Raw genomic sequence first — 23,749 nt, forward strand, 5'->3', positions numbered from 1 at the left:
TGTGCCTCTTCTATGGATAGTAATCATGTGATATGCTTCAAATGGCTCGAGTCTGTCGTGAATCCATGAGTGACTTACAGAGCACTCCCAGCATGTGGCATTTGTTATTAGTGATTTATGATAAAAAATAAATAGATGAATTGATTGATAACTCATATGCATGCTCTTTGAGAGCTTGGGTTGGCTCATTATAATGCAGCTGCATTTTATCAGCTAGATTCAAGTCACATTCACAAAATTATCAACCATTACTAACATTTGGTGTCTGTTACCAACAAAGAACACATTTTGAACTAAAGCATAGTTACTAACAGTTCTGGAGGCTTAGCTCTTTATGAACTATACACTCGCAACAAACATTGTGCATACTGCTATTATTTTGGACTCTCCTTCATACAAAGAAGTTTCTAACAACAACAACAACAACAACAACAACAACAACAACAACGACAACAACAATAATAATAATAATAATAATTAGAAAGATTAAAGTTTCATGCTATGTAAAATTACACATATTTATATGAAAGATACATAAGAACGGATTACAATGCTCAAACAATTATGTAACTGATGCGTGTGGTGCCTTTTAGGTAGTTTGTCAATAAAGCCACATCAAAATGGAATTGCTATTTATTATATAGTGAATCCCATATTCTGCAGCATTTTTTGCAATGTATTACTAATGAGCACCTTATGTAGTGAATGTTTGCCTAATGGTGATATTTTTATTTTCTCTTGCCTATATCTAGCAGCATGCTCAGTAAACCAAAAGTTCATATTAAGCTTATAGAGGACAAGGGGCTAAAATTTCTCGCGCAGACATTTCAAAAGTGTGCAAGCAATGAATTAGGACTCAATTGAGCATCTAAGGAATAAGTGGCAGAACACAGCATTTTTAGGCTGATATTCTTTCAGTACTCTATTATTGTTAATTCACAGTAATAGGGAGATTCCTAAAACACAATATGAAGGTCCAAGTTCCACTTTATTTTAAGCATCGAAACCCCACAGTCAGTAAATCAGTGTGATGTCTTGAATTTCGAAGTATTCCCCCCCCCCCATATTGGGCCCTGGTGCCTCAGTAAAAGTTGTAGAAACTTGACAAGTTCAGTCTTCGGCTCTTTTAGAATACAATGTAGTCAATTTTTACCTTTACAAAAAATTACGTGGGCCAGAGCAGGTGCTGTTGAAATCCATGACATCATGGCAAGCTGGTGTGGGACCTTCAAGGCGGCAGCGCCACCTGTCTTTCATTCTTTTATCTTTTTTGGCTTACCAAGCACCTTCTCACGGTATGATTGGCTTTTTTGGTATTGTAGAAACGTAATTTACTAAAACAGCTTAAATGATTCTTCTTTTTAGTGTCCCTTTAGATAGAGTGCAAGTGCTTGCGAACTCACCTTAGGCAGTGTAGAAAGCTCGTTAGAGTCAAGCCATAGCTCCTGAAGGCTGGAGAGTTGCCCCACAACGACAGGCTGCAAAAGAACGAAGAAGCAGATGTGGAATTGCCTTTAAGACCTCAGGTATTCAGTTACTTCAAGGCTTCAAGAAACCATATAGTCAAGTGGATAGATAACCACCTTTCAAAGCAAAAATTACGGAACATGCAATGCCACAAATAAGGATGTTTCTATGTAGCAATTTTTCAAGCTAAATACTTGATTCAAGGTGCATCATACAGTCATTGCTTACAAAAGGTAAATGACACTGAAAAGTAAAGAGACATCAAAGAAAAGTAAGGGCATGTGCATAAACATGCGTTGTAGTGCAGTCAAACTTCTATATAACGAACACCGTTTTAACAAATTATTTAATATAAACAAGTAAATTAAAACTCTTGATAGTTTAATAATAGAGAGTGCTTAACACAGTACTGGCTTTATGCCTTGTATATTTACGACATCTTTCATCTCTGTGTGTCTGCTTCAGACACAATTCACAACCTTATTATTAAAGAGCTGAGAACTGCTGAAATAAAGTTCCAGAGCATGCTACAGAAAAGCGTTAAGCACTCCATGGCTTAAGTGTGGTTGGTACAAAAGCAAAGGCATGAAATGAGAGGGAATCGAAAGCATGTAAACACAAGAGGTAAGCACAAAAAACTTACCAGTTCCTCAAAGTCATTGCTGCCGAGATCTAGCCGCTCAAGTTTTACAAGGAATGCAAACGAGAGTGGCAACCCTTTCAAGTAGTTTTCCCGCAGTTCCAAGGACACAAGATTTGATAAACTGTAACAGGCCAGACAGAAGTTGCTTAGCAGCAAACAGTGTGGCCAAAAGCCCATCGCGACCACAGTTCAAGCAACACAAGGCCTCAGAAAGTTTCCGCTAATGCTGAAAAACAGCTTGCAAACATTTTCAAGGCAAAAAACACTGCACTGTGCAAGAAACTAGAATATTTGAAACTAGGTTGTGGTCTTCATTGTTTGCAAGAAGTGGGAAAGAGAGAGAGAGAAAAAAAAGAAAAATATATGCTCACCTTCCAAAGTCATGGGGCAGCTGTGTTAATGAGACATCATTAAGACCCAATACTGTTAAGCTTCGGAGCTGTACAAAACCAGCAGGAAGTCTGGAAGTGAAAGAGAAAATTCAAACAAGTTCGTGTCAGAGACTGCGCGCCCACTTGTACCACCAATATCAACTCACTTAGAAAGTGGATTGCTGCTGAAATCTGCGCTCTGGAGGGATTTGAGGTACTTTATGTTCTCCGGTATTTCTTGAATATCTGTAGAACAGGAAAAAAAAAAAAGATTGCATTAGATAAAAAGGTTTATAAAACTCATAGTAAAAAATCACACCATCTGGTGAAAGCTACATAAGCAAAAGAGAGTACTTGTCATTTCACTAAATCTTTCTGGTCAATGTTATCTTGCCAAACAGTGAACTCAAACCACGATCAAGCATGCTATTAAAGTATACTTGTTCCCCCAGCTTGAACCACATTCCTCTCTACTATGAACATTTTAGTTTATGACTGAATGTGCTCAGCATGTTGACATAGTACTGTATTCTCTTCAAATGGAACACTGAGGAAGCTAGCAGAAAGAGCAAAAAAACATAAATAAGGGTTGACATTCTGAAAACGAGAGAGAATCTTCATAAGGTCATGTTATCCTCTACACCATTAACAAAAGTGGCCATATTAGGATAATGATACAGAAGGCCTAGATTTGCAGTTGATGACCAAACAGCAGGGACGTCAAAACAGGATCTGTTCCAATCAAGCCCTGACAGATAACAGCAATACTATTACTGCAATCCCCCAGCTTCTAACAGCCGTTCAACTAAACTAAGGTGTGGCATATAGAAGTGGATGCTGTCAAAACTAAAATGCTGTGTCAGTGCATGTAAACATAAGTGTTATTTTGTTGTGAAAGTCCCTGGGATAAAAAAAAAAGTGATAGTTAAGAACAAGTTAACTAAGCTAAAGCCCAAGTGTTTACCAAGTGCCTCAAGCATTTTGCATTTGCAGGACATCACTTCCCTATGAACAAGTGATAAGAATAGACCAAGACCCCTCGGCAGAAGCCTCAGCAAGAAAAAAATAAATAAATACCCAACCCATCATAGGAAATGTTTCCAGACACTGTTGCAAACATGTATGCCAATGCACAAGACAATGCTGCGTTAATTATCAATGACAAATGCCAACGAGTGCAAGAAAACATCCCGAGGGCCAATAAGCTTGTGCGGCTTTTGCCCCCATGGGAGGGTGTTTCCCCAGCACGTATGTAACCCCACTCAAGCCAACTACGCAAAAGCAGGCATACGCACCCGGTTCATAAGACCTGCGAGGAATGCGAGATTCACATGCGCAGCGGCTACGCCTACAATACTTGCAACGCATCTCTGCAAATGCTAAACAATTGCAATGCCACAGAGCATCAAAACACGTGATCACGCGTAGAGGGAGAGGAAAGGTGGCAGAAAGAAAGAGAATGAAGAAGGTAACGACAATGCTTTGGCTGACAGATGCCAACGGCGAGAGTGAAAAAAAAAAAAAGAAATTTTAACAACAATCGCAGAGGGCGAGAGGGGAGACATATCACACGCAAAGACAGCCACATCTGCAGCTGGGGCCGCTGCTGCGTGCCCTTACGAACCTCCTGCATTCTCTCTTTGTGACTAGCTCCGTTTGATTTCAGCCAGGTCAGGCAGACAGAGAGAGAGAGAGATTGCAGGCAGGACCTTGTCCCATTAAAGAGGCCTGTCACAGTGCCTCATTGTATGCCCAGCACAGGATAGCTCAATAAGGAAAGTCGGCCATGCGCGCAACATCAGCGCTTGATGTGCTGCCATGAAGTCACAGATCAATTTTCTACTTTCTGCTGTTCTACGACAGCTGTAAAGCAGAGGAGAAAAATTAACTGCTCCAAAAATTAATTAAGGAGATATGGTGTCGAGTAAAAAGAAATAGTCATTTGTTTAAAGGAAGTTTGTGTCTTTTGTAGTTAAAAAAAAATTTGTTTCCATATTAATCAGGGCTTAAAAGTGCAACCACACTAGTACTTCTTCCTTTTCATAAAAAGTGACTCGGACAAAACCATGTAAATAAAACAAGTTTTAAACAAAAAGTAACCACACCGTCGATAAATGTGCATGATCTAGTTTTAACTGAAGCATGAGCAGACCTGAAATTTTTTTAAAGGTAGGACCCCCAGAAATTGACATCTGCAGTAGCCAATATTATTTAGCGGGCATACTTTGCTGCTACCTGCTGAGAAATGAAATGGATCAGAATTAAAAAATGAATAAGTGTCAACACTTTAAAATCCTGGACTAACCAATTACAGGGCACCTGGCCCACACACAAAACACTCCCTTGAGAGTGCAGCTCAAAAACTTATATCACTGTACTATGGTTCCCCATGCACCAATGTACACAGCTAAATACAGCTACAAGATAAATAAGCTGCCATGTTACATGTACACCAAGGTGCATGGTGCAATCCCTGCAACTTTGACGAAAACGTTTTTCAGTTGCCACACTTGCCTCCTGCCAACATGAAAGCCTGTGCATGCTCACATAGGCTTGCTGTGTGAAATGTGTGCTCAACGATCATAAGTTCTGGTGTATTTAATAAGTAACCTGGCCAATTCATTCCAATTTCAGACAGGCAAAGTTGGCATCATTACTTATTAAATACTTTGTGTTTTAATACTGCAGTACATATGCTCAGCCAGCATTTTCCAAGTTAACTTAAGAAGTTAGCAAAGTTCTTGCAAATGCCCAAAGGAAGGCCCACTAAGCTTCAACAAAGACAGTCCCTAACCAGAACAGGAATCGGCCTTCCTGGTGCAGTGTTCAGCCACTACCTCCCTCATGACTCCTACAATTAATCCAAACATATTTATAATCGATATTCAAAATGAATGACTCCCCTTGCCTCCACAATGTGCCACCCAAGAGGAATATAGAGAATTCCAAGTAAATTTCATGTTTGCTTTGTTCTATAATATTTAACAATTTATTAAATCAATAATTATCACCATGCAAACTACAACAAATTATTGCAATTTCCAAAGCTGCAGCTAAGTAAGCGTTTAAACTGCTTTGCTCTACAATCAGGCAAACAGAAGTACTAGCAAATCTTCCACATAAGGAGAACATGGAATATATTGAGCTTCATAATCAACAGCCTTGCTTCCAGCAAAAGCAAACAGCATACCTGCCAACTTGTCAACATTAGAATTTGTCAAATTTTCGCGGACATGACGCCGAAGGGGGGAGAGGAAATACCACAATTTTTTTTGAAGTTTGCCGTGAGCCCACAACTTCTGTGGGACACATATGCACCTTTAACATTAATCGTAATTTACCCTTAGACGCAACACACAAGCAGCAGCAAGGTTGGGACTGTGGAGACCGACAAGCAAGGCACTACTTTTAGATCAAATTACTTTTCCAGTGACATAGCTGTTGCAATTTCAATTGGTTCAGGAACTTGTCTTGAAGCAAGTACCAATTTTATGTCCTTTCATTTATCAGAAGTCTTCCAAGGGTAGAGTAGCTGGCTAGAGGAATTTACCTCAGGCCGACCTCTCTGCATTTCGCATCATTAAACTTATCTCTCTCTCTCTTCCAAGGGTATGGTGGGAGATTGACAAGTGAAACCGTTTCGCTAACACATTTTTTTGTAAAATTGACAATACACTCGATATGACACAGATATCACACATACTCATTTTTCCTATCAGCGTAGCTCTCTAAAGCATAATGTATGTTCCACCTTGCCCTCAAAGCTAGGAAAACTGGTAACAGCTCATAATGAAGTGTGCTTGAAGAGCTAGACATATGAGCCATACTGTTTTCTGCATCGTTGAACAAGATGTCTGGCTAAGATTTCTGACAAGGTACCTTTGTCTTTGCAGCCTAAACATACTCCCAATATCAAAAGTTTATGGGGCACAGAATCCGTTAAAATGGTGGACTTCAGTGAAGCCTGTGCACACAGCCTGTAATTGAACTTGTCCTGTTTTTTGTTCCATGTACCTGACCTTATAGGCACCCTGCGCTAAAGCTTTGCAGAGTAGACAGCAGCGCCAGAACACACAGCCTAGCCAGTGGGCGAAGCAAAACTGGAGACGCTGTATACATTGGCCGTGAGACTTTCGATTGCTTATCACGAGGCAAGACTGTCCGAGTAGTGAAAACGTTGAAAGTGCGCATGTGCAGGGCATAACACTCTGACGAGCGATGAAAAGTGACCGCTAACGTTTGGAATGGCGTATCATTTTAATCACCTCTCTAGCGGCCGGTGTAGGCGACGCTGGGGTGAAAAATGTAAACGTCGCAGCGCCCTCTGAACAGTGCAGGGTGCCCATAGCTGCGCTTGAAAAGAAAAAAAAACTTGCCCAGAAACATTAACCAACTAGCTCGAATCACCGTAGTTAGAACTTGCAGGGAGTGTGAGATAGACTATTTCTGAAAGATTAACCACCAGCCACATGTGGTCCAGCAGATGCGTCAGTCTTCTCAACCACGCCATTCGGCGCTTCAAGTGTCCACGCGGGACTCGGCTATGAAACGCAAATCGATATACAAAACAACCAAGCCAGAGGGGAAGGGTAGGGGGTATGGTGGAGGAACGGCCCAGCTGCACCGCCGTATCCGCGGCAGTCACGTCCATGACGAACAGGGAGGGAGGGGAAAGAAGCGCAGAGGGTGTCCAACGCGCCGCGGATGCGTGCACGATTGTTTCCGGGTCACTCGTGCGCTTCAGGCGCGCCCGAGCAGCGCGGCGGCACTGTCCCGCCGCTCGGCAACGATAAGGAACCTCGCGTTGGCACCAGACGCAGCAAGGTTGCCCGGCCGTTCCTCGCTGCTGCTACCACCAGCGCTCGGGCGTGAAGCGGCCGCCGCGGGGGGGAGCACGCGGAAGACCCCTTCCGACGTAGCGCGTATGTTCGCGAGCAATCCCAAGGGGGGATTACCTTAGGAACTGAGCCGGGCTGGAGCGCCGAGTACCGACGCCGACCACCTCTTAGCGAGGAGCATTGCAATGATAACTCAGTCTCGCTGGACCCTTTTTTTGCCTCCGTATTGCGCCGTCCGTCAAAGAACTTTCGCGGTAGTCCAGCCGTTCGCGACGTAGCAGCGTTAAACTTCGTTATAACGAGGTAGGATCTGTTTAAGCAGCTGCTATAGGATAAATTCGCCCAGCTCTTCATTATTCTGCAACGAAGGCACGTCGGAAACAAACTCAAGCGAAATCGTTTGTTCCCACAGTGACCCGGCTTTGAAAGCAAAAATCGCTCGTGCACGCTCGATTGCGGCTGTTTACGCCGAAGCCCGCAAAGATAAGACTTCTGAAAGGGTAATCGACTAAAAAAGTCCGTTTCGGGGTTTACTTTCAATGTGTATCGGAAAATACAAGCACTGACGCGGAGAGATAAATGCATGCGAGAAACTGGCTCAGATATGAGTCATTTTTTTTTTCTTTGTTGTCAGTTACGCCCAGTAATTCCAAACAATGAGCCGGGAAAACAACACCGCGCCGTCTGTTTGTGTGGCGTTTATCACGCGAACTCCCTCTTTCCCCTCCGTCTTTTCGTACCATCTGCCCATAAGTAGACTACATTTTAGACACAGCCACTGCATGGTAGACCATCAGGGGCGCGATCTTGTACGCGTTCCAAAATGGAACGGAGGCGGTCCGTTCCACCGAGCCGCACACGATTGGTCAATTTGATCGTCACGGTTCAAATTGACCAATCGTGTGCGGCTCGATGGAATGGACGGCCTCCGTTCCATTTTGGAACGCGTACAAGATCGCGCCCCAGGTGACCAAGGCCCAGACCTTCACCCAACGAGACGGTTAACGCGATTTGCGAGACATCGAGCGGTTAACTTGGCTTTGCCGCCTAGGACCGCAAAGCTAGCTAGGTACGTCAACGACTGGGGGAAGGGGGGGGGGGGGTATCAAAGCTCGTTCTCGCAAAACCACACACGCAGCCAGACAACCCTGTGAACGGATTGCAAGCCTGCGGAGATGCATGTACAGTGATCGAAACGTTATGCAAGTGCAACAGAAGTCGGGGGGGGGGGGGGGGGGGAATGCAATGATAAGAAGAGGAGGTTGGCAGCATCGCAGACAGGAAGCGCTTCACCGAAAAATGAGACGAAACAAGCTCTGAGCGGAAGGTACAGGCGCACACCTCGGGAGCAAGACTGGCCCTCAGAGAGGCGCAATAAGTATCGCGGCAGGAACGGCCGGCGCTGTGGGCGAGATGGAAAAGAGCCGGACGGGCCGACAGGATGATGGACCACGCTGATGAATCGCGACGGGCACCTATGCGCCACTAAATGATTAGCCCGTACACTCAACTCACTCTCTCTCGCCTTCGCCCACTGCAATCGTCGCACAAACGCGAAAGCTCATCGCATCTCATACTCATGCCTATTGAACAGTTACACACGCGCACACTCTGGAATCTCATGGGTGGTGAATGGTTCTGACGTCCAGAGGCGCCCCCCCCCCCCCAAAAAAAAATAAATACTAAAATAAGAAGAACACGGTTACAACAGCGCGCGTAGATAATTTTCGCGGGTCCACGAGACCCTGCAGCCACCAGCCTGTACACCGACGGCGCTCATATCGCAGATACAGAGAAGTGCGGGGGCATGCAATGCAAAGAAAGAAAAAATAATAAATACATTGCGACCTCGACTGGACAACCGCGCGAAGCATAAATATGCAGCGCTCGGTAAGCAGCATGCGCGAAGCTCGTGGCGACGCCAAAAGGCGTACATACGCCACCCGTTTCTCCATGAAGTGCACCCATGCCTGGCGCGTGCCTCTTTTCCAAGTTCAAAAGCAAATGACTGTGTCCGCGGGGTATACGATAAACTGCGATAACTGCATCGACTTGCTAATGAGCGCTACACGTCCCGAAAACTTGCCGCCCGGCGTGGAAGACAGACCGCGCCGGACCGGAACGGCGCGCGCATATGAGCAGCTCTCAGGGTTCCTCGATGCGTGCGCCCCCTACTCTCTCTCTCTCTCTCTCCATAGCGCCACCTATAGCAAAACTAGCAATCTCGTTTGCTCTAACTGAAAGGATGCATTTCACCAGCGGGAAGTTTTAACATGCAACCGTTAGTTTATTTATGTTTCTGTCTGTGTTAAAACGTTCCGCGCTGGAAAAATTCACATTTTGAACCCAAACCGACTAGACCGGCTCGTTACGCTCACTGCTCTGATTGGCTCACATGGCGGTTATGTCCTCTCCAACTACTACATCTCAGATTCTACAGTGCCCTCCGGACAGCAACCTGAGCTGTATTCCGATTACCACCGAGAAGCACAGCTTCTTTTCTGCATGTTAGAACACGAATATGCTGCTTGAAATTATTTGCCGTGACAGTGCTGCCCTGTATCGTCTAAACACGCCCGCAACCAGCCTCATTTTAACCCAGAATTTTTATTTCAAGTGCGCATTCATAGCTGTCAGGAACGATCAACAACATATGTAATGACACATCTTCACGAGCTCCGAAAAACCAGGTGTGCAATTGATAACGTGTTTGCGTCTATACTATCATCGATATTTAATCTCAACGCATGGCAGCTGGATTATCGCACGTCACAGAAAAGTAAACGCCCAATGCGTTATCGCCTTTTGCCAGCTACACGATGCCGAAAGGCCAGCGAGCAGAAGCAGACGCAATAGAACGAGCTTCCAAGATGTTAGGTGTCACGCATTCTTCATCGTTCAGACATGAGTCCCGAATGGGGTCATGCAGCCACGCGCAGAGAGAAAGAGAGAGATAAAAAAAATGTGCAGAAACTATCGACGACGATTGTATATGTAAGCGAATAGCCGTACGCTTCCAGAAAGCTAATGGCTTTATTATTAAAATCGCTTTTCTATTCCTCGCATCTCTTACAGACTTGCAATTTCGTGCACACGCTGGCGCGCTCGCGATTTCTATTAGATAACTCCAAATTGATGTAAGGTCCGCCTACCGAGCTATAAAGAAATGCGTGAACGCGATGGTGGGACCGAGTCTCCCGTCTTCCAGTAAAGCAGCCCAATGCTCCAACCATTAGGCGACGGCCGACAATCATCGTTTTGACAGACGTGATAACCGGTGCTTCTCTTCCGTCTTGCCGCAGCACAATGCGTTGAGCTTGGGCACGTCAGCTGCATCGCGCGGCCGCGGCAGCTGGTCAAAAGCAAACGGCGATCCTTAAGCGCTCACACTGTCGCTGAAATCGCCGCTGTCTAGTTCAAGATAGTTCTAAAAGCTCCTCGGTGTCGTCAGAAGACATCACCAGCCTCACTTTTTTTTTTTTTTTTTTTTTTTTTTGCGTTAGCGCCACGTGTACTGCGTGTTCACATTATACGGCGGTAGTGTTGGATTTGACGTCATCGACCATCGTGACGTCACACGAACCAGCTACCAGTTTCGGTACCTCGTTTACTGGCTATTTAAAATTACTGATGAGTTTCTAAGCAAACTGAACCACCCTACCGGTGACAGGACTGTCACTGCCATTTGAAAATGACAATGTCCTAATATAGTTAAAAAAGACGCCGGAGTTGCCCTTTAAGAAATAAATATTAATAACAAATACCTCAATAAATAAATAAAAAAAGAAGTACAGCTCTCTTCCACCCCTCGGAAGAGTAAATAAGGCTCTGTTAACGTCAGCGGCACTAACCCGGGAAGACACCATTCCCGATTAACAAGTTCGCCGCTGCGTGTGCTCCCTCGCAGCTGCTGGTGTACACCGTGAACACCGCGTAGCGTGCAGCGCAGAGTCGACAGCCCGGCAAGAGTCTTGTTAAGCCAGCTTTCCCGAATAACAAGCTCCGGAACTCGAACTTTCCACCCACCAAAGCCCGAGCAGGTTGTATCGATCCGACAGGGTTTTGCACTCCCACCTACGCTGTCGACGACGACGAGCGATACACCTTCCGCCCGCGACACCATCGTTCGCGGTAAAGAAGTGATTGCGCTTCCCGTTAACACCGCCCGCTTAGTAGCGAGCGGATAGTTCTTTCGACACGCGGTACGGCAAAAACGACCCAAACTTCGAATCCTCCTTCCGGCTTCTAACGGCCATTGGCGGATCCGATTCTTACATTAACCGTTCTTATAACTATCATTTATCATTACACAATCATTGTATGGCAAAAATTAGTCCTACTTTGCCATTCATGCACATACGACAATTTTCGGAATATCACAAACAAAAAGTAACCGTTTACAATACGAAAGAATAACCAAGCATTACGACTGTTACCGAACATCTATAGATTTAGCCACGCCCACCATAGCAGATAGTGTCCCGGTTTATTTAGCGCTGCGAAGTAAAATAAATGTGTTTTAAACCTGAACACTGAATCGCAAAGAACGATAAAAGAAGCTGCACGGCGCTTCCTCAACGAATTTACAGTAGAAATTAAAATCGATGTAATGCCCATGATAACCACGGTGGCTGAATGATCACCAGATTTTCATCTAATAATCTAGCTACGAAACTACCATTTGCCAATGTGACCTCTGAGATCACTACAGAATTTTCGCGGGTGCGATCTCGGAGGGCACGTTCTGAATAGGTATTTTCAGCAGAGCCGTAGCTGTCATCTCCCAAGAGAGCTTTATCGTCGCATGAAAACTTTCGGACATAACGGCGCGCGCGTCGCCCCTCCTCTTGCGACAACCACCGCAGCGACGTCACGCTTTCATGCCGAGTGTGATGACGAAACAATTACCGCAATAAAAAAAAAAAGAGAGAGGGACGACCGGGCTGAAAAAGTACGCACAATTCGTCGAACTCGGCGACCGCTTCTGCACCCAACACCGCCGGCGTCACAGGCGCCATATATCCCCAAACGAGCCCGCCGCCATGCATGCGGTTACGCTATATAGCGTTGACGTCAAGCAAGAAGCCGCGTGCTTCGTGTGACGACACGCTGAAACGGAGAAGCAAGCCGTTCCAAATCAATACAACTAACGGCAGGCAGGGGGCCGAGTTTCAGCGGCACAATACACAAAAACACATCATGCTTTGAGGAGAATGAAAACAGTCGGAGCAGGTTTCGCAAGGAACGTATGCGCGAGTTCCGTCTCTCCGCGATAACGGATTGGAGTTTTGTTGTTGCCCTCTTTTCGCGTTGTGCTTGCTTGCTCGTTCGCTTGTTTGTTTACAGAGAAGCTCTTACGCTAATGACACCAACTTTGCCAAGCTATGCGTGAGCGCACTCTGAAAGCTGAAAGGACACAGACGTTCGAGTAGTGTACAGACAACCAAGGCGCAAGACAGCTAAATACAACTATTCGTATAGCCACGCACGAATTAGAGTGCGCGTAAGAACCTCGAGTCTTCTTATCTAGTATATACAACCGGCCCCGCAGCAGCGAAAGTGGAGAAGAATCAAGGCAGCCTCTTCCCAAACGCCTGAGTAAGCAGTCCAGAAGTGTGGCCATTACTTTCCGAAACGTCAAAGCCTGGACGCAGATTCGCGCATACAGACACATACTGAGCTGCGAGAACTTACACATAACTGTCAGGATAAAAATAGCTGACAATGTGCACGGCACACGGCTCGCCCCGAATCTCAAACGCAGTGGGAACGAGATAGGTAATGGGATTTAATTAACACACCGAGCACACTGCATATAAGCATGTTCGGACAAGCTACTACGTAATGGCTAATCATGTCCGCGCTCAGATTCCAATGTTCAGTTTACCATCCCGAAGCAACGCCTGGGCTATCATGCGGCGAGTAGCTCAGCATTAATTCTGACCATCGTGGTTCCTTAACGTGTACCAAATCTACAGGTACATGATCGCGTTATCGCACTCCGCTTACATGAGCGTCTGCCCTCGATACACAGGCGACGGTTCGAAGATGAAACAGCGGGTTTCACAACTTATCCGTTACGTGTGAGCACCAATGCTTTCGCTGCCGATGAACGACTTTCAAATGCGGCACCGACAAACGGGAACGCAAGGCGCTGTGCCGGGTCATTTTGTCTTGCTCTTCTAACGCGTCTTCTGTGCACACCGGCCCACGACGGCGTGGTTTTCTCTCCGGACGCGGGGGACTCACTCAAGCTCGACGTGGACGAAGAAAGGGAGCTAGACGCCGAGGATCGAAAGAACGCCTCCGCCAGGAGCTGCCACAGTTCCTCCTGGTCCCTGCGGCGCCGGTCACCGCGCCGGCGGCGCCTTCCCGGGCGACGTCCGGCACGACGTCGCCGCCTCGCGTCCGCGTCTTCGTCGTCGCCGTCCTCGTCTTCGGCGGCACCGGAGCCATCGCGCATGCCTGCCACCGCTCTCGTTGGCCGCCGCAGCACACGCGCACAAGCACACCGCTATAACACCGTGGCGGAGAACCGCAAGCCGATCGTGGAGGGGCGGTGTCGGCGGCAGGTGCTCCTGCGTATACGAGAAGGTCGGTCCCGTCGCGGCGGTGGCGCACGGCTGCTCGCGCTTCTGAGGAGCGCGCGCGCGTCCGCGTGCCCCGTCCGATCCCGGCGTCCTCGAAGGGAGCGAAGCCTCGGCGGTTGCGAAACGAAAACGCGGCATCGTGCGGGTTCCCGCCTCGTGTGCGCCGCATGCATGTATGTATGTAATACGCGCGCACGGCCGGGTGGGACACGTACGCGCGAGACCCCGAAATGCTGCTCGCCTCGACGCGCGCGCGCGCGCGCGCACGCACGGTTATGCAGCCACACGAAAGTGTATCCCTACCACCCCATTCCCACCCCCTGACCTCCCTACATCTCTGGCTTGAGGAACGATAACGAGTCGAACCTTAATTAGCCATGACTCCGAGGCTGCGAAGGAGCAATGAATGGCGTGGGCGCACAGCCGGACATCTCTATACGCTCGCAAGATGTTAACGCTGCGTATACGACAGCACGTGCAGGCCGACGCGAAACAAAATGAAAGCACCAAGAATGGGTGAATCCAGGAAGTGGCCGGGCCGTTGATAGTGCAGCATTCCCCGCGGTTTGAGATCGCTTCCTGATATGTGTCACGCGTGTACGCGTTGATACCCAGCGGGAGTCTTCGCAAAGACGGAAGGGCAACAGCAAGTACATTTAAAGGCCTCTTACCCGACCGCATGTTGGCAGAGTCGAGAAGGGTGGCTGGGAAATGCTCCTCCTCCAATAACTCGATGGTGCGGGGCGAAGCTACTTCTGCAAGCCTATCACTGCACAAAGTTTAAGAGCCACTTTCGGTTTCTCTGTACGCATGGCCTCCTTTTCAGACGCTGTCCTTCATCGAAGAGCCACTATACCTTTATTCATACGACCTGGTTATCCTTTCATTTGTGACGTCAATGCTGGCCTATCCTTTGAGAGAGAGAGGCTTACTTGGCCGCAGTTGGTTTTATTTCTTAATGCTTCTTCTTTCTGGGGATTTCACGTGGCAAAACCAGTTCTGATTATGAGGCACGCCGTAGTGCAGGGCTCCGGATTAATTTTGACCACCTGGGTTTCTTTAACGTGCACTACAACGCAAGCACATGGGTGTTATTGCATTTCGCCTCCACCGAAATGCGGCCGCCGCGGCCGGGATTCGATCCCGCGACCTCGTGCAACCGGTTAAGCAGCTAAAGCTCCTTCCTGTGGACTAAGTCCAAAGTTGGATTCTCCCTAAAAACTCCTCTAAAAAATAAAACAATTCAAATGAAAGCGGCGCTATTCTTAAAACGCAATAATTTCTGGCTAATCATCCGCCGCGGACACGCGGGTACGTGTCACGTTCGATGGGCTAAGGTAACGAAGACAAAGACGGTGCCGAAGAGCAACACTATATGGAAGCTGACGTCACTCTATATGAAAGCGACGAACGAGCGCCCAGTGTTGTCAGAGCTCAACGACGATTTCTTTTTCTTTATTAGCGAATACGGCAGTAGCGATAAGTAGGGCTGTCACACAAGCGAGTCGGCGACGAATAAACGACGATGCGACAGCGTGCGGCAAAAGCCGTTTAGTAAATGATCAGAGCGCGCGGAGCTGAGCGCCGGCTAACGCAACTAAAATACCAAGAGAAATCAATCGCAAGTTAGTCCTTATCGAACGACCACCGCGTGCCACAGAAAGACTAGTTGCGCGAAAAATGAGCTTCCGAGCACACTTGCAATGCGGTTTAAGTCTTGGTTGCGTTGGGTTATGTTGCTTTACTGTAAGTTAGAAAAAAAAAAGAAAAAAAAAACATATCAAGGAGCTTATGGGGAACGTCGTAGTGGAGTGCTCCGGATTACTTTTGACCACCGGGTGTTTTTTAACACGCACACAAAGCACGGTACACGAGCGTCGTTTTTTTTTTTTTTTTTTTTTTTTTTCCACCATTACGCCCTCACTGGAACGTGGCCGTGCGCCGCAGTCGGGAATCGAACCGACGACATCATGCTGAGCAGCACGCCACCATTGCCACGCGGCAACCGAGGCGGCCCAGGTTCAAGTTAGTTTAGAACCGACGACCTCATGCTGAGCAGCACGCCATTGCCACGCGGCCACCGAGGCGGCGCAGGTTCAAGTTAGTTTAGATCGGGTTGGTTTGACACAGCGTCGGCATGTTCGAAAAGGGCCCCCGCTTCTCGGGACATTGTGGCAGGTGCCTACGGGAGTGCGGTCTCTATGATGACGACGATTACCTCAAAGTCCTTGGCGGTCTCTATTCCCAATCTAACTTTTCTTCTTCCTCCTCTTCCACCCCTGTGGACGGTATCACATTCAGCGCATCCTTCCTGGTTAAGCTAGCGGACGCGACAAAAATGTACGACACGCAGCGGATCAGCGTTATTTTCACGTCGCGTATAGCTCCGCACTTCGTATACTATACACAGGACCACCCGTCGCTCTTGAGAGGCGTATAGCACTGGCGTTAAGGCACGCCAGGATGAGCGAAAGTGTCCCCGGAAGTGATAAATCGCGAGTACGACCCCAGGCCGCCGCCAACGCGGCGTCGCCGAGCGCCGACGACAGCTAGAGCAGCAATTTTGCCGCTCGGTGATCGCCCCGTCCCGTCGAGTAAATCCAATTTTCCGACCTATCGACCAATTAATGCGCGCGTCATCGGAGCGAGGGCGCAAATGCCACCGCCGCGCGATACTTGCTCGTCAGCACATCGCGCTCCTTCTTCGTCCGACACGGCTTCACTGTATGCGCGCGCGCTTAGCGCGAAACACCACGGCGAGAAAGCGTCCGAGGAAAGTCGTAAACACCGCCGGGCTGAGCATGCACATAAAAAAGCCCCTCGAATGGCCCGGAGGCTATAAGACGGCTGGGGCTCCATCAAATCTGCGCGGGACGCCGCCTCAATGCGTAGAAGGCACACAAAACGATGCCGCGCGCGCGCAATATAGCAGATATGCCGCCGCGCCATTATAGGAGGGGGCTCCACGATCCCCCCCCCCCCCCCCCTTTTTTTTCCGCAGTGCCGTAATAGCCCCGGAAAAGCGTATATACAGGATTCGCTGAAGAACACAACATACGTGGGAAACGGAAAACAACACTGAAGGCGAGCGGAGAGCTTACGCGCCCTTACAAATGCGGCAGCCTTTATATGCGACGGTGCCCTCCGCTCCGAGGTATTGCGAGGCGATGCATTCTTCCTCGAGAAGGAACTCGCCGCTCGTGTCGTCATACGGTGAACGATACAGTGCAGGCATTTCGCGCCCGAGAGTACAAGGAGAGTGTGACAAGCGGGCCTCGGCGATTTTTAGTCTAACCATCAGGTCTATAGTCTTGGTAGACTGCCCTTATATGAAAGAAATGGAGCTCCAAAATCGCCGCAGATTCACGCCTGTCGCAGTCACACACAACCGCAGCATGGTACCATGCGCGTGCGCACCCGGGCTATATATATATATATATATATATATATATATATATATATATATATATATATATATATATATATATATGTGTGTGTGTGTGTGTGTGTGTGTGTGTGTGTGTGTGTGTGTGTGTTAGAGTACGTGGCACACGGAGCAGCCGACAAAACCTCGAGACTCGACAGGCGTTTATTAGCGTCCGCCTCAGCCCAGAACGTTGGCTGGCTAGTGCCTTCGAACGCGCTCACGCGCTCCCTGTCCCGATCCTCCTCTTCTTTCTTGTAGGAAGAACGCGGGAAATTCAACACACACACACACACACACACACACACACACACACACACACACACACACACACACACACACACACACACACACACACACACACACACACACACACACACACACACACCACACGTTGCATGGAGAAATTTCGGACGCAATCCCTGGAGGCCGAAATTAATCTGCGCTCCCGGAATATGCAGCCACGACGACGATCTATAGCTAACAGCCGCAATTTCCCCTTCCGGCGGGTCACGAATACTTGTGCAATGACGTTACGCGAGCGGCGAGAAAAGTTATGCTTCGCAGGAACGCCCTACGTTATATATATTCGCCGTCGTGCACAAATGGGTGTCACGCGGACGACATCATTTTGGTTTCGCTTTATCGTTATACCGCGGATGTCGTAAAATATAACGCTGCCTAACAGTCAACGGTCGCGACCACGCTAACACGGACTATATAAGCTACAGGATTCCCAGAGCATATATAACGGCCTCCAGGGAGGAGAGATGACAAAACGGCGGATCGTTTGACAAAATGCACATAAAAAAAAATTAAGAAAGTGCTCCTGTGCTGGGTTGCGTAATAGGGAGAGGCAACTTATAATACTGGCCAGAAAGGCAACACGAAGTGAATTTCGGTGAGTGCAGCAATGCCGGTGAGGATCTCCCGATCATTATTTATTGTTGAGTGAAGAGGAAGAAGACGATCGCAGGCACAGTAGCTGTCTCTCGTTTACGCGGACTCCCGAACTGTCCTGCGACTGGGGATGGAGGGGGAGGGAACTGGGTGAGGGAGAAGAAAAGCTTACAGTAGAGAGAGGGGGAGATAGAAGGAAAAACTAAAACTTATGGCAGCACGTATGCAGGGTGTTTCGTCCTCAATAGCATTTAACGTGAAACGACAGCTACACGTTCCCTCTCAAATGTAGGCATTGGCCACTGAGCGATGTATGTAGTACTAATGCTCAACTCGGGCCCGCAAGTTGTAACTGTGACAAGCTATACTGCTCCGTTCTTTCGTTTCGAGTGGCCACGCCCTCCGCTGCTTCGCGAAATCACACACACCCTCTTTCCCCAACAAGCTCATCCTCTCGCCAGTTAACGCCGGCCGATCAACGATTTCCGGACAACCCGTTGTACGCCCACGAAGGTTCCCGCTGCGGCGGAACAAAAGCAATGGACTATGGCCAAAGGGGGATCCACACGCACCAAAACTGCGCCGATAGCCCGCTGCTATACGCACTTTTTTTGTGCGTGCCAGGCGTGTAGACTCGCAACAAGCAAAGGAACAGCGTGGACGCGAGCAGCGCAACCAGTGGTTAACGCGGAAGAACGCCGCCCCTTGAGCAAATCGAGCCGGACAAAGAGAAGGAACGACGCAATCGCGGCGGCGGCGGCGGGTGGCGACGCGCTACAGAAAAGACCGCGCCGACCATCACCGCCGCTTCGCTTCCTCGCTCGGCGTTGCGTGCTCTGGTCTTCGGGCCGGCCTCGTCAGGGCGCGAAGCCGGGGATCTCGCGGTCAACGCCACTGCTCTCGGAGAGCAAGGAGCTCGCGTGCGTTCGCGTGTCCGCGGCGGCGCCGAGCGCACAGTGCACTCGGAGCTATGCAGCCGCGCGGAGCACACGTTAGCTCGCCGCGCAGCACCGCAGTGCGGAACCCACGTCAGTAAAGAGAGAGAGAGTGATCGCGGGAAGGAGAACGGGAGGCTGTTGCCATTGCCGACACCGGCGGTAAAGCAGGCGCTCACGGGGATGGAAGAACAGAAAAGAAAGGATAATGGAAAATGCCGGAAAATGCAAAGAACGGGAGGAGAGCGAGCGGCGGGTATTTAAGAGGAGAGAATATAACGGTTCGTCGCCACGGCCGCCGCTAGCGCTAAGCGGCGCGATCAGGAGGATGAGGAAAGGGGGAGAGGGCCGCTTGCTCCACCGCGCTCGGCGCGTGCACGAGCGCGCGCGGCGGCGGCGCAGTGCGTGGTGCCACGGTCTCGCGACGGTCGTTGTACCGGGCCCGACGGTGCACAGCGCGCACTGGAGAAGAGAGAGAGTAAAAAAATAAAAATAAGAAAAAGACAGCACGGTCTCGCAAAGGTCGCAGTTCACCGCGCGTATTCTCTCCGCCGTCGCTCCCCAAAGAAGGGGACGCCCCTGCGATGGCGGCCCGCGGCCACGCACACGTCCACCGCCACAGCATTTTGCCGTCGGAACACGCTCTCCCGCCATCTTCTTCTCGCCCATGATAGCCTAGCACCCACGCGTTTTTTTACGAGGATGCGACGGCGTCTGAGCGACCATGGATCAAAATGTCACGTACCACGACGGAGCCACACGAGTATGCATTCAGTTGCCTAGACAGAGCGTAGAGGCCATAGGCAGCAAAAGATCTCTTCCGAAAAAAAAAAAAAAAAGGAACTCCACTCTCCAAAGATGCAAAAAATGGCGATGTCGTTGCACTAGGATGTCAAAAACCTGGCGCCAAGGCAAGTGGAAGACTTCGCAAGTACACAAACGAGAGTTAAGCGTGTCGCACTCAAACCGCTGCAATGCAAACAAGCGCGCGGTGCTCGTGCAAACGAATTTATCACGATGCAACACCGCGGCAAATGCGCTTCCACCTTTTATGCTTCAAATATGCGCAGTTTGGCTAAAAAGGGACAGGACGTGAGGGGCGGACATGAGGCTCCCTAGAAGCGTTCACATGAATGCGGAAGTATAACATGTCGCAATCATCTGCCATTATAGGCAGCGGAACGTGTGACGTATACATACAGAGCAATCTTCGATATATACCGGACATTTCTTCCAACTGTCTCGTAAGACGAGAAGAAATGTAGTTAAGCTGAATTCCCTAATAAACTCAACAGTTCGAAGACCTCTTAATATCCCGTACATTTAGCAGAAGTGACATAACTCCAAGGTGCGCGTGCATGTTTGTCTTATACAGGGAGACCAATTTTGGGTCTATGCGCCACAACGAAAGCCTATAGCTACCGATGCCTCTTCAAACCTATCAGTTCTCGTTAAACGCGATCTGCAAAGGCTGGCGGCGCAGCACCCTTCTACGAAATTTGTTGGAAAGTCGCTTGCACGCATCAACGCCAGTGCAATTTGTTTATGACATGCTCCTTTGGGCGATTTCTTTTCGTTTCCTCGTTTATGGAACACAACATTGGTGCCCGTCTGTTTTTTATAGCGCTGCCGTGTTGCCTCACCAGTTCTGGACTTTAGTGAGTGACAAGACGCGTCGGGTGACATTTATTCAAAGAGGCCACTCAAACGAGCGTGAAGCTTCCATATAATGGTAAGCCAGACCTATCCCCGAATAAGCCCCCATAGTAGTCATTATTAAAATATACTATCCTCGTGCTCTTTAAGCGCTGCACCATTTTACCAACGGCGTGCAGCAGGAACACGAGTCCCCCGAGACGTGAAATGTGTCTACAAGTGCTTTAAGCATAGAGCCACACGCCAGTGGGGCACGATGATGGAAAACATTCCGAATTACGACTGAAATTCTGTCATAATAATGGAAAGAATCCACAAGAAGCTCTTTTCTTTTGCGAAGGGTATGAATGGAGGACGCCAACACTGATATCTCAGCAGTTTCTTTTTCTCTCGTCGAACACCGTGCTTTCCGGAAGAGTACTCCAAATATTATAAAGTTCCTGCACGCGTTGAGCCGTTGTGCAAGGCGCTGAATAAAGTATAGACAACTACAAAGCAACCCTCTCCTCTGTTGTGCACGGCAGCACGCCTCTAAAGAGTAGCCCTACGAGGCAGTTAACTCCAGCTCCCTTCCCCTTGTCGCCCCGAGTACGACTAAAGAGAGCAGCACTGCCAAGAAGACATCAGGGGCGCCAACAAGTTCGCGGCACGAACGCACGTACGTTGGCGGGGGGGCAGTGCGGCGGCCGATAAAGGGCACCCGAGAGAGAACGGCGACGCGGGGACAACGGAGGGAGAAGAGTCCCGCCGTCACGGTCAGCCGGACGGAAGCCAGCGACCGCACGCGACCGCTGCCACAGCGCTCCACACCTGCCCCGTATACTGCCGCGGGAAAGGAGAGACCCACCCGTGCGCGGCCCGTTATACACGTACGCCACCAGGAGAAGCAGCAGGTGCAAGCAGGTGCTGCTGCCTACCGCCGCTCTCCTCTCCTCGGCGCTCCGGTTGAGAAGAGCAAAAGGGAGCAGAGCACACGAGAATCAAAAAGAGCGTAGGCCAGCCCCGCAACACGAGAGAAAACAAAAGAGGCGTCCTCCACTGGCCAGCCAGCCCGACCGAGAAGAGCCAGAACAGGCAGGACTGTTTCGCTCTCCGCCCCCATACACCGTACGAGCATGCATCGCTTGCTCCCCGCTGTGGACACTCAACGCGAGAGGCGCGCCGCGAATTTATGGGGCTCCAGCGGCGGCGGTGGTATACTGCACCGCTACGGTATAGCAGTGCGTTGCGCGGTCCCGAGCGCAGCATCCTCGGTTGTCTGCACCGCAGATGCAGTGCTGTGAACCCCCAAAAGGCCGAGGAGATGCATCATACGCGAACCGAAAAAAACATAACAGAAAGGAAACCCGTTCGGCCAGACAGACCTGCCCGTATCTCCACGGACGCCCTACATTGCGAGAGTCGCTCGTTCGGTGAGCACGTTATTCACGCCGGAGGACGATGCAAAGACGCAAGACTGACCCGCGCGCAAACCAGAGTGGGAATGCACATCCAGGCCACGCTCGCTGGCTACAAACCAAGATTAACGTGAGCGAGTGCGCTAGCAGCGCCAATGCTTCCCAGAGCGTGCGCGCTGCACTCGAACATCGAGCGTACAATGCAGCGCACCGTATATGCTCGTCAGGCCACGTACAACCTAAGTGCATAAGCGTAAGCGTTTTTTTCACAGAGGTAGCATATATACCACTCGAGGGGATTGCTATTCGCACGATCGCCATCATCGCAAGTTGGCAACGCACGCTTAATCTAACTCAGAAGAAGGCTCCCCCAGATTCAGCTGCACTCCCCGGACTAGTTCGTGGCAGCTCGGCGTTGCGTGCAGCGTGAAAAGAAGTTATCGGAACCGCTGTCTTCTGCTCACTGAGCCAGCAACGCTCCTCTGCGAGTAATCACGAAGCAAACACTGCGGGAGTACTGATACGGACAGAAGAACTGAAATTTGGGCTCGTCGGTACCAGTGACTATATAGTCATCGCCATTGGCCGTCCTATTTTTTTTTTTTTTTTTTTTTTTTTGTGCTCGGCGCCTAATACGCCACGATGATGAGAACACGCAGTCAGCAACCAAATCTGGCAGGTCCTCAAGGCCGAAGAAAGCAATGCGTATGTAAGTACACATCCGTAAATGCTCGACTATTCGCTTCCCACAGACGTGCCCCCAATTGTCCGAGCTTCTCGGGAGCGTCTCGGAAAACCACATCATCTGTATAAAACACCACCCCTCCAGACATGCTACATATACACGAGAGTAAAGTGCTTTTAGTAGCGGCGCAGTTGGCGCGTCGTCAAAAACGCTCGTCGTCCCTCATAGCGGCAAAAGTCGGCGTCAGCCACGTCGAAATCGGCGTTCAACCAAATTTACGCAATCTCCATGCTCTAAACTTTAAACACCGCAATGAGATACGTCACGCACCACGTACATAAGAACTTCAAAGAGATGCAGCGCACGCACAGACTCGACGGCAGCTGTAAAAACAGGCAAGGCCTTGGCACGTAACCAAGATAACCCACTTTGCCCGCCCCATTCATGAAACGCTATAGGCAGCGGTGCTTAACGTGAGCGCGCATCGACGACCTTCAATGGATCCCCCTGGGCTCAACCGAGACACCCGCGAACTTGGTAGAAAGCACGGAGCAGACACCTCAAGCCACGAGAGCTGTTAGCCAACTGATATTTAGGGAAACAACCCCAAAACCTCCACCAAAACAGAATTTCCGCATTGATGTTTACCGAATGTCCTTTTCACGAACAGACCCTTGGTCTCCAGTGGTAAGCACCGATATTCTTGTGCGACCCATCTACATAGTCAAACTTAAAGTTGACAATAATAATAATTTTCATAACAATGGTAATCGTACAGAACCACGGGGCATATGTAAACTGTTATACATAGTCTGCGACGTTCCCATCGCAATGAGACTTCTA

General features: G+C 49.2%; 1 protein-coding gene across 1 annotated transcript in view; it reads right to left on the bottom strand.

The window, feature by feature from the left end:
• The window catches only part of LOC119450093 (protein scribble homolog), a 152,821-nt gene that overhangs the window by 97,024 nt on the left and 32,048 nt on the right, over nucleotides 1-23,749 (bottom strand). Inside the window, 4 exon segments of the mRNA XM_037713454.2 lie at nucleotides 1,404-1,478; nucleotides 2,111-2,231; nucleotides 2,482-2,571; nucleotides 2,649-2,727. Coding sequence (XP_037569382.1) covers nucleotides 1,404-1,478; nucleotides 2,111-2,231; nucleotides 2,482-2,571; nucleotides 2,649-2,727 — 365 coding nt within the window.

The sequence above is a fragment of the Dermacentor silvarum genome, chromosome 4 (assembly GCF_013339745.2).
Source record: "Dermacentor silvarum isolate Dsil-2018 chromosome 4, BIME_Dsil_1.4, whole genome shotgun sequence".
Lineage (NCBI taxonomy): Eukaryota > Metazoa > Arthropoda > Arachnida > Ixodida > Ixodidae > Dermacentor > Dermacentor silvarum.